The sequence below is a fragment of the Trichechus manatus genome, unplaced genomic scaffold (assembly GCF_000243295.1).
Source record: "Trichechus manatus latirostris isolate Lorelei unplaced genomic scaffold, TriManLat1.0 scaffold00139, whole genome shotgun sequence".
Lineage (NCBI taxonomy): Eukaryota > Metazoa > Chordata > Mammalia > Sirenia > Trichechidae > Trichechus > Trichechus manatus.
In genome coordinates, this window is record NW_004444075.1 from 4,138,131 (window position 1) to 4,150,012 (window position 11,882).

The window sequence follows — 11,882 nt, forward strand, 5'->3', positions numbered from 1 at the left end:
GCTCCCTGAATGTTCTCTTCCCAAAGCCAAGCGTCTCTGGTTTCTTTGACTATTCCTTTAAAGGATAAGTGTGAATCTTTGCATCATCATGGTTGCTCTCTTTAGTTTGCCCTGGGAATGCCAGTTCTTCCTGGGAGTCACTGAGCTGTGGGCAGCCTTTTCTGCAGTTACACCTTGGGATAAGCATAAGCATAAGTAAGATCAATTCATGCGCATTCAATATGCAGAAAAATTGCCAGGATTTGGAGAGTCCTCAAGAATGTCCTTTCTTGCATCCTCGAGATGGTTTAAAAATTGTTCTGGCAGTGACTTGTTCTTCTTGGCAGTTGGTAGCAAGCAATGAAGCTACAACTTCTGTTTAAAGGGTGGATTGAAATGGCAAAGGACATGTGTCATGTGAAATGAAACTGACACTGCCATTAACGCTGAGGCTTTCGTGGCCCATGTGAATTAGGCCACAGCATCGTGCCAGGCTGCGCACAGCTTCACGGCGCTTTACAGTGGTGATAACTGATGGTAATAAAGGCAACTTGGACTACTCTTTTTAAGACAAATTAGTTCTGTGATTTCATTATAAGGACGTGACTTTTCTCACCAAAGAGAAGAGAGCCCAGAAGACCAGAGAAGGTACTGTTTGTGCAAAATCCAGTCCCTGTAATCTGCAGGTTTCTTTTGCAAGCCCAGTCTGACCAAATCTTAGTTATTTGGGGGTAATGGGAGGACGTTTGAATAATAACCAGATATAAAAGTCAGATACCAATTCATGATACTTACTTATTTCTAAAATCACTGGTATTGTTATGTACATTTTAACATAAATAAAACACTTCTGTAAGCTCTTTTAATTGTGTGGTACAAATAGACAAAAATTCCTTTCCTAGCTGTAAATATATATACAGGTAACACGTCGACAAGGGGCCGAACCACTTGATGCAGAGATTTGGTTTGACTGCTTCTAGTACAGCCAGGGCTTCAAACCAGTTCATTCCGGTTGGAACCCCGGCTGAGAATTTGCTTTTCCACCCAGATATTCGGAATCAGAATCTACAGTTTAACAAGATCCCCAGGTGATTCTTACAGTAAATTTTGAGAACCACTGCTGTACTAGTGGTTCTCAGAATTGGTCCCTAACCAGTAGCATTAGCATCACCTGGGAACTTGTTAGAAATAAAAATTATCAGCAGGGGTTCGAACCAGAACTAACCGGTTCGAAGCCCTGAGTACGGCTAACATTTACTAAGCACTTACTTTATGTCAGGTGCTGTGCAAAATACTTCTTGAGTATTATTCTTGAGTATACTGCCTCCCAGTAATTCAGTAAGGCAACCACTATTACTACTTCCCACCACAGATGAGGAAATGCACATCTGGAAGGTGTAAGCACCCTTAGCCATTGTGTATTACCACCAGCTTGAAGAGTCGGCACCTGAGATTATTTGAGTTCTTTCTTTTCAGTCTGCCCATTAACTACTCTCTGACAATAATGATCATGTGCAGGAAAATGACAATACAAGAGGGTCATAAGAGAAGTTTTAGGTCCAGAAAGTCAAGACATGATTTTTTTTCAGTGCACCAGAATGTTAACCAGAGCTCCATTTCAGGAGTATTATTTTTTAATCAAATATAATAATGTAGAGACAAAGAGCTGTGGTTTTAATAAGGAATCCCTGAATCCTTGGTCCAGGGATATCCTCTGTAATGGAGTACAATCTCAGAAGTTCTGTGCACTTACATGCATGCTCTCTCTCTCTCTCTCTCTCTCTCACACACTCACACACACACACACACACACACACACACAGAGTAACTTAGTTGAGCCCTCACTTTGTACCAGGCACTATGTTGTTGGCTGTTGTTGAGTCTTCCCCGACTCATAGCGACCCCATGCACAATGGAACAAATTGCTGCCTGATCCTTCGCCATCCTGATCAGGTGTGGATCAGACCATTGTGATCCATAGGCTTTTCACTGGCTGACTTTTGGAAGTAGATCACCAGGCCTTTTTTTTCCTAGTCTGTCTCAGTCTGGAAACTCTGCTGAAACCTGTTCAGCATCATAGCAACATACAAGCCTCCAGTGACAGACAAGTGGTGGCAGAGCATGAGGTGCATTGGCTGGGAATCAAACCCTGGCCTCCCGCATGGAAGGCCAGAATTCTACCGCTGAACCACCACTTCTCCCACCAGGCACTGTAGAGGTGCTTTATACACGTGATCCCATTTTCTCATCACAGAGGCTCTGTGGAATATGTATCACTAGTACTATCATGATTGTACAGACAAGGAATGTGAGATTCAGAGATATCAGGTGACCTTTCCAAGGAGATGCGCTAATACTGAGTAGAGCCAAGATTCACACCAAAGTCTTCTGATTCGAACTCAGGTTTGCCTTCCACAAAACATGACAGCCAAGTACGGGGGACATTGAGTCCCCTCTGTGTGCAAGGTAAAGGGAGTTCCTGTCTACTCTACACAAAAGATGTCTCTAAACTACAGACACATTTCTTTCCCCACCACTGATACAGGAAACCAACCAAGTCCTTACTGCCATGCCAACGTGCCAGTCGAACTCAGCCTAAAAACTTCTCTATCAGTGTCTGAACTGTCCCTGATTCAAAATGTGACTATAAACGAATGAGGTTGATTTGACCAGATGCATAGAAAAAGAAAGCTAATTTCTCTCTGGTCATGCCTTACCTATATCTGTTTCAGCAGCTGTAAGGTGAGCTAAGTCTGTTACTTATTTATCTGCCTGTCGTCCTGTGGGGAGCCATGCAGGTGAACTGGGTTGGGAGCCGTTGGCAGATGAACATGGTCTCTCTTTCGTTTTTGTTTTTTTAATTTTATTTATCTTGTTGTTGAGAATATACACAGCAAAACATACACCAAGTTAGCAGTTTCTACATGTACAATTCAGTGACATTGATTAGATTCTTCAAGTTGTACAACCTTTTTCACCCTCCTTTTCTGAGTTGTTCTACCTCTGTTAACATAAACTCACTGCACCTTGAGGTTCCTGTCTAATTTTTTGAATTGCTGCCATCAATTTGATCCCATGTAGATAGTTTTTAAAAGAGCATAATGTTCAAGGCAGATTTTTTTTTACTAGTTAAGCTAAACTATAGTTTGGATTTAAGAAGACTTCAGGGGTATTTTTGGTTTAAGGTTTAAAGATGATCTCAGGGCAGTAGTTTCAGGGGTTCATCTAGCTTCCGTGGCTCCAGAAAGTCTGAAGTCCGTGATAATTTTAAAATCTGTTCTACATTTTTCCCCCTTTTGATCAGGATTCTTCTATAGATGATGAACATGGTCCTAGCATAGGCTTGAGAGGAGTTGTTACTGTGTGAGGTACTGCTCCCTTCACAGGGCAATATTAAAGTAAGCAGTTGGCTGAGGAGTCTAGACTTTCCTCTTGGAAGGAAATCTTCATCTACTTTTATTCCAGAAAATAGTATTTCCTCTGTATGTACAGAGGAAATATATAGGGTTTTGCTTTTGAAAACCCACAGAGCTTTTTCTTACAAATCCAAAAGCCCTTCTCCTGAGGTACAGCCAGGTAATCTGATGCTGCAGGGATCGGCCAGAAGAGCTGAAATGCTGATGGGCTGTACAGGAACTGATTTCTCATTAAGGACAAATTTTTGCTGTTGATGACAATTCATTGGTTTATAAATATAGAGTGCCAGATACACTCCAAAAGGAAGATAACCAGTTGCCATTGAGTTGACTTCAGCTCATGGCGACACCCAGGTGTGTCAGAGTGGAACTGTGCTCCATAGGGTTTTCAGTGGCTGTTTTTCACCAGGCCTTTCTTTCCAGGCACCTCTGGATGAACTTGAACTGCCAACCTTTCTGTTAGCAGCAGAGCACTACCTAGGGATTCCAAAAGGAGGGTGGAGCAGTGCTTTTCAAACTTTTAATGTCCATATGAATCACCTGCAGGGACTGACTACCCAATAAGCGAGGTAGGCACGGGCTCACTTGTGCTTACTTACTGATTTGTAGTGCTCAATTTCACCTGTTTTTCACCATATCCATTGTGCACTACAGATTAGTAAGTAAACACAGTTAAACCTGTGCATACCTTGCTTATTGGTTAATCGACACTGATCACTTGGGGGTGTTGTTAAAATGCAGATTCTGATTCTGTAGGTCTGGGCTGGGGCTAAGATTCTACCTTTCTAATAGCTCCCTGGAATCCTTGCGTGGTACAGTTAAGAGCTTATTTGCTAACTGAAAGGTGTGAGGTTCGAGTCCACCCAGACTCACCTCGGAAGAAAGTCCTGGTAATCTACTTTCAAAAGATCAGTCATTGAAAACCCTATGGAGCACAGTTGTACTCTGACATAGGTGGGGTCGCCCTAAGTCAGAACTGACGCCACAGCAACTGGTTTTCTAGTTTGCCACGCTCCCTGCAGCTGCTGATCGGTGGACCACATTTTGAGTCCCTGCTGCTGGTGTCCAGGGAAGGCAGGGTGTATGAGGGTGATCCTGCCCCTGCCCTGACTAGCTTTGCTTCTTCCCTCCTGATCTGGCCTGAGAATGACTGTGCTCATCTTGATGTTTAGGTTTGTCCACCCCCGTTTTGGAACCATCAAGTGCATTCGCACTCTCCGCGCTGTGGAGGCTGATGAGGAGCTCACCGTGGCCTATGGCTATGACCACAGCCCCCCAGGGAAGAGTGGGCCTGAAGCCCCGGAGTGGTACCAGGTGGAGCTGAAGGCCTTCCAAGCCACCCAGCAGAAGTGAAAGGCCTGGTGGTCTTGGGTTCAGAGACCTGGAGTAAAAACTTGGATCTATGCACTACGTTTATCCGACAACGGGACAACCAGGGACTGCTCATGCTGTGACATCACATCCTCTCACCCTGCGTTAGTAACGACTTTCTTGCATACTAACTAGGTTTGACTGTATTACTCATACCAGATTTAAAATTAGCTAGCCTTGCAGCAACGTCCTACTGAGAGGTAGTGTCGAGCATTTGACATAAGACAGCGTGATATTCTTGGGTGGTTCAAGTCTAAATCTGTACCACATTCAGAGATGCCAAACGGTTAGACTGAAAAAGGGAAATGGGGCTTTTCAGTCATTTTTAGTCAGTGGTTTTTCCATGATGTTCTTTTTTTCCTATGGCCAATGCAAATTGTGTTATTATACTTGCATATGTGCCGTATGGAGGGTAGAGAATTACTCATTTTTATATTCTCTCAGTGTAGTATAATTTGCCTTTTAACCTTTGATCTGTATCTTGCAATAGAATGGCTTTGTTTTTTCCTAGTGAACAGAAGCCCACTTTTCGACTCATTTCACCCCTCAGTCCTATTCCCTATCTTAGATATCTTTTACAAAAGAAAACCTTCCAAATGGATTTTGTGTCAGTGGCAGTGTGTAGGTCTCTCCGGCTCTTTCTAGATCATTCTTTCATTATTATGTCCAAATATAAAAAACCAGCTCATAGGTCTGGAGTATTATTATAGAATTATTATTCTCGCATGTAAACAAAGATATCTTTGCTTTAAGATGTGAGAAGAAATGAGTTTACTTTGTTTGCATTAAGTTATAGAAGAGGTGTAATATATATTTTCAGAAAGAAGAGAGGGAAATTAATATTTCTAAGCAGTAACTCTGTGGCAATTTTGCAATATCTGCAATAGTGCTAGTAATTTTTCTCCTTGGGTACACATTAAATGTACATAACATAGAGCAGTCTGGCTTATGCCATAGTGCATTGAATTCAAAAGTTAAATAGCAAACTTGGAATTCTGACACAGAATTTAGAAGTTGTTTTTTTTTTTTAATCAATGCTATTAAGGCAGACATACTGATCACTAGATACAAATCAAACCCTAAAGCTAAAACTGTTCTTTATTGTAATTTCGCAGCACTTACCTGCTTCAATGCATTGTAAATTAAGAGTAACACTTGTATAGTTTAAAAGCAAGAATATCAATAGCATTTCAGCCATTTGCAAGCCTTGTGTAATCACAACTGCAGAAATAAGAAGAAAAACCCTGTTTTTAGTTTAGCTAATTAGGTCTGTAACATACCTGGGATTGCTCTGAATGAATGCTGAGGTTTTGGGGTTTTTTATAAGTGCCCTCACCACATGCCGTAGCTCTGTCTTCTCTAGACGCCTTGATGAAATAGCTGAGTAGGTCTGTAGAGCAGTAGTTGTGGCGACCTGCGACTGTCATCTGTTGCCTGAGTCAGTTTTGTCTTGAAAGCTTACGTCTTCCAAACCACAGTAGGTAATGAGCTCTGGTAGATTAGAGTAGGCTGACCGGGAGCAGGCAAAGAGGACACAGGCAGAAGGAAGGTAGGTGGCTATTTCTTGTTGGTTGCTCATTGCTCTTTGGAAGAATTTAGCAAAGGTGCTTGATCCAGAGCTGCTCAGAAGACTTTCCGTTCAGGAAGCCTCTGAGTATAGGACTCAGCCCTCCCCACAGGGACAGAAGTGACCCTTCCCTTAGCGAAGCCAGGCTTCCCAGAGTGCCCATCTTCTCAGCACCAACAGTGCCCAGGCGCATGGCCTGCACGCTTTGCAACCAGGGGGCAGCAGTCTCAGGAGGTCCAGTTAGATCCCTGTTTGAAAGCTTAAACGGATGGTTCACATATGGGAAGGAGTCGTCAGGGCTGCCAAAAAGATCTCCCACGAAGGGAATGGAATAGAGGTTTTTTTATTTAAAAAACAAACACCAGGATAGGATCACTTCTATTCTGCAGAATGATACCGTTCTGTAAACTGTGACGGATGGGCAGAATTTCTGGACTTGTGTTCTTTAGGTGCTTTAATTCATACGTCTCCCAAAGTGAGTGACTGTCATCAGGAGAAAGATGGCTTTAATTATCCCAGTCAGTTGGGTGTGGAGCCAGGTCAGGGAGAGGATATTGCAGGTTACGTCTCCGATGCAGCTACGCTCAGAATGACTTCATTCCTGAGGGTGATCAGTGCTCTGGTCGCGGCTGCAGTGTAGTATAATTTCTGTCCTAACTATCCCATGCAAAGGAATCTCTAACTTTTTATATATATATAAAAGGGATTGAAGAGTTGTAAATAGTGATTAACCAGCTAATCAATTTTTCAGATATTAGGTGATAACATTCTGAGTCAAATCAGAGGGAAAAGCTACACCCATGCTGAGCCTCTTCTCTTTCTCCTTACTCTTCATACTTCCGGTTTCCTCTGGCTCTTCATTCTCCTGCCACATCTCTTTCCTCTTTCTCTCTTCATATGTGAGAAAGCCTGGGTGTCCGTGTATAACAACACCCCAGCCAATCTCTCCCATTCTCTTCCCTCATCTCACTCCCGGTTCTGAGTTCTCTACTCCCTTGTTACTGCCTCTGGGTGTCTGCCTGTGGGTGCTTTCCCCTCTGTGTGTATCTCTATCCATTTTCCTCTGTGTCTCTGTCTGCTATGTCTGTCCTGCTCTCCCCACCCCTCTCCACAGACACACATTCTCAAATGTAAGGTTTTGTCACAGAGTGGAATGGGAGAGGGGCTTGAGGTTAACAGAGTTCTATATGTAGGTAGGAGTCCCCGGGTGGCACAAATGGTTAATGCACTTGGCTGCTAACCGGAAGGTTGGAGGTTCTGGTCCACCCAGAGTTGCCTCGGAAGAAAGCCGTGGGGATCTACTTCCGAAAAATCAGCCATTGAAAATCCTATGGAGCACAGTTCTACTCTGACACAACATGGGGTCGCCATGAGTCAGAATCGACTCAGTGGCAACTGGTTTGGTTTTGGTTTTCGGTATGTAGGTAAAGTCGAGCAGGTTGAGGTTCCGTAAGGAATTAACAGTGAGGAAGTCAACAATGGTAGGGTTTATTCTTGTTTAAACCAAAGTATGAGGGGAAAAGCCTCAGAATGTATTTTTCTACTGAATCTTTAAATCCACTGTAGAAGGAAATATGTCAGGAAAGCAGCTGAATCTGATAGTTTCATCAACATCCTAATCACAACAGAAATGTGGACAATTACATGTGGTGGGGTGTAAACAGATAGCTTTGTCTCCCCAGAAGCAGCTGGAGCTCATAAGCGTGCATGACACCGTAGTAGTTTCCAGAAGCTTCCCTCAGAGCCATCTCAGTCCAACTCTTGCATGACTGTATCCTTCCTTAGCATCTTATCTATGTTTAAATAATTATCCTGCATTAGAGTTAGGAATAGGAACTAATCTGTAGGAGTATGTCCCCAAATGGACATTTGAATGGACTAACAAAAACAATTGCAAGGATTGAATTTCCGACGCAAAGGAATGATGACATAAAAAGCAAACAGACAAAGACGACTTGAGTTTTGTAGTACCTATTCTTATTTTAACCGGCTTCATCCCTGGTCTGCCTGAGAAACTAAGAAGGAAATCAGTTTTTCAAACCCTCTTGGAATCTGTCTTAGACTGTAGTTAAACCTATTTGTCCTCCGGGGGTTCTTCACACTTGAAAAACTGTTCATCACCAACAACGTGAAAAGCCCAACAGTGAGGGCCAAGTGTAACCATTTACCACACTTGATTCTAACTATTAAAATCGCAGTAACTGTGCACAGTGAAATAAAGGGTGGTTTTCTCATTGAGGCAGTATGTGGCACTTCAGTAACTTGCATTTAGTCTGTGAAGTTTTAAATCACTCACTGCAAAATGCATTTAAAATCTTCCAAGAAGGTAGAGGTCTAGTTTTCTGTTTTGCTTTAAGTCAGTTGCCTAAAGTTTCTTAGTAATTTAGAATCCAGACATCTTTTAAAAGAATGCTTTTTTGTTTTAGAAAAACAAGCAAAACTATGTTGCAAGACTGATAGTTGTAATGTTCATTTGCCACAGATCAAAGGTTCACAAAATATATTAAATTTACATCTACCTGAGGTAACTTGATAGATTTTTTTTTCTTTGAATTTTCCCTTTAGGAATTTGGAGCCTCAATGTTATTTGTGTTTTTTTTTTTTTAATTTTAAAAATACTAAATTTTCATAGTTTTGTTTTGCCAAATGTGTGCATACATATTAAAAGCAATGAAACTATTTCAAGCCATACAACCACAGGGGTGGAAATCCTTTTCACAAATTTTAATGTGTTTGTATGTAAATAGATGTTTGTATGAAATATTTTCATGGTAGAATGAATATATTTAAATGAAGTTGAATTATTCCAGTGCTATTTAAACAAATTACAGAAATTTTGGTGAGAATTATCTGAGTCTATTGAGATATAATGTGGATCAGTTTTGATTTTTAAGAACTCAGAAAGCCTACATATAACTCTGACTCATGGCAGCTCCACTCGCGTTGTTACATTTGACGTGGAAGGAGCTCGTAGGCTTCCCCAGTGCCTCAGCCGCTTCCTGGTGGTAAGTTAGGTGCTAATGGAGGTGTGTTCGTTCACCTTTTAGTGATATCACCACGGCCTTTCAGGGGCCCGAGAGTGAATCAGAGGCATTAGAGACACCGGTGCAGTTACCCCGAGCACAATTTCTTTGCAGGGCAGCAGAATCAGAAGCCAGACTTGGCCGTGTGAACCTTGGAACTGGGTTTCCTGGCCGCCATCCACCGCCACCCTTACTGCCTAGTCACACACGTCAGGGAGGCTGTCCTCAGTGGAGTTGGGGTCAGACCCCAGGGTGGGACTTCACGGTTTTGCCAGCAATCCCTGCCTCCTGGCTTCCACCTCTCAGAGAGGAATGAGAGAGGGGCAGCTGGCAAAGGGCCCATCTCTCAGCACAGTACACTTCCTGTCTCAGCTCTGGAAGACTATGCACCCACGCGCCAAACTTCCAACCAGAGGGAGACGTCCTTGGAACAGAAAACCCGTTTCCTCTGTCTGTGACTTTACACAGTTGTTAGAAGTCATTTTACTATAAAGACCAATCACATCCCTGGGACATACCTCCCAACGCTCCTGACTCTTATGTTACTGAAAAACTCCTTAATAACGATATTCACATTGAGTGGGCTTTTTTTTTTTTTTTTTTTCTTCACTTTGGTCCTGAATATAATGAAATGATAAACCTTATGACAAATTTTCACTGTGTATTCTAGCAATATGTACACACATGCCAATATATCTTAACATATCTACTTAGTTAGGTCTTGGGTTACTATAATTAAACTTCATTCGTGTTTTGGGAAACTACAGGGATGATGTAATGCCTACTTATCATTTGAGAAAGTTATGTCCATGGTTCTGAGCTCCCTGCTTCAAAAGTTTTTCTCCTGGGTTTCCAATGTTCCCTTTTTATCCTGAAATGCATTTATTAGGTTGTGAGGTATGTTTAAGGATTGAAAGACAGGGGTCAGCTTGCAGCATTGATTGCAACAAAAAGTTAACCCCATCACAGTTAACAGGCATCCTTGATTGGTCTTTTATGGAATTTGAACTAAATCTATGAGCCTTATTCAATATCTATGATTCTATGATTTTTTTTAATTATGGAAAATTAATGAAAGATGTTTACATGAATGATGTTTGCCCTTACTGTGTTATGAATGAGTTTTTTGTAGTGTGTCTGTGGGTGCATGTGCAAGAGAGTAGGAAAAATGTTTCTGAAACAAAACTTGACAAATATTTGTAATGAAAAGTAAATTTAAAGATTGCTATAATTGCGCTATAGAAACAATGCAAGTATTAAACAAAATATACAATCATCTGTCGTTGTCTTCCTGTTTTAGTCATCAAAGGCAGAGAGGCAGTCACATTTTTCTTATCTACCTGCGTATTTAAATTGCCTAAGCTGACTTTACGCTTTAGCTGTTTAAAAGTAATACAATTGGCTCTCTGTATCTTCAGGTTCCACAACCTCGGATTCAACCAACCACAGATCAAAAATAGTTGAGGGAGGTGAAACAGACTTTTTCTTGTCATTATTCCCTAAACAATAGTATAACAACTATTTACATAGCATTTACATTGTATTAGGCATTATAAGTAACCTAGACATGATTTAGAGTATATAGGAGGATGAGCATAGGTTATATGCAAATACTATGCATTTTATCTAAGGGACTTTAGCATCCTGGTATTTTGGTATCTGCAGGAAACAAATCCCCATGGATACTGAGGGTCAAGTGCACTAACCATTTGCCATTTTCAAAGCATTATTGCTGTTGTTACCTGTACAATAGAAGGAAACACTGCTTGCTCCTGCACTATCCCCATGATCAGTTATGGATCATTAACTTGTGATCCATAGGGTTTTCACTGGCTGATATTTGGAAGTAGATCACCAAGCCTTTCTTACTAGTCCATCTTAGTCTAGAAGCTCCACTGAAACCTGTTCAGCATAATAGCAACACTCAAGCCTCTGCTGACAGACAGGTGTTGGCTGTGCTTGAGGTGCAATGGCCAGGAATTGAACCCGGGCCTCCTGCATGAAAGGCAAAGATTCTGCCACTGAACGACCATTGCCCCCTTTAAAGCATATAGTAAGAGCTAAAGAGGGGTGTAGAAAGGTTACATATTTGGCATCACTCAGTGTACACTCATGAAGCCAGAACAATTAGTAACATCAACTAAACGTGTTTGATTGATGAATTAAATACACAGTTGAGTTGAATACATACATGCTAAGCGGACTGAATGTAAATGAGATGATCAGGGAAAATAGGAAACTTCAACTGATGGCTTAAAAAAGCCATAGGACCAGTATAAGAAATGAGATGGGTGATATCACAACAGACCCAAGTGAAATTAAAAGAATCAGAACAGAATACTATGAAAAATTGTACTGTAACAAATTTGAAAACCAAGAGAAAATGGACAAATTACTAAAAACTACCTACCTAAACTAACACAAACAGAGGTAGAACAACTAAATAAACCCATAACAAAAGAAGAGATTGAAAAGGTTATTTAAAAACTCCCAACAAAAAAAAGCCCTGGCCCAGATGGCTTCACT

The 11,882-nt window shown here is 41.5% G+C and overlaps 1 protein-coding gene and 1 non-coding gene across 2 annotated transcripts in view; one reads left to right on the forward strand and one right to left on the reverse strand.

Annotated features, from left to right (window-relative positions):
- SETD7 (SET domain containing 7, histone lysine methyltransferase) overlaps positions 1-10,632 on the forward strand; it is a 55,326-nt gene extending 44,694 nt beyond the window's left edge. The window contains exon 8 of the mRNA XM_004385480.3: positions 4,568-10,632. Within this exon, the coding sequence (XP_004385537.1) occupies positions 4,568-4,748 (181 nt within the window). The 3' untranslated portion in view covers positions 4,749-10,632. The remainder of the gene's footprint in view (positions 1-4,567) is intronic.
- A 689-nt stretch (positions 10,633-11,321) lies between these two features.
- On the reverse strand, positions 11,322-11,392 carry TRNAE-UUC (transfer RNA glutamic acid (anticodon UUC)). Its single transcript has one exon. It is a non-coding gene; the product is annotated as a tRNA-Glu (tRNA).
- Positions 11,393-11,882: the final 490 nt, after the last annotated feature.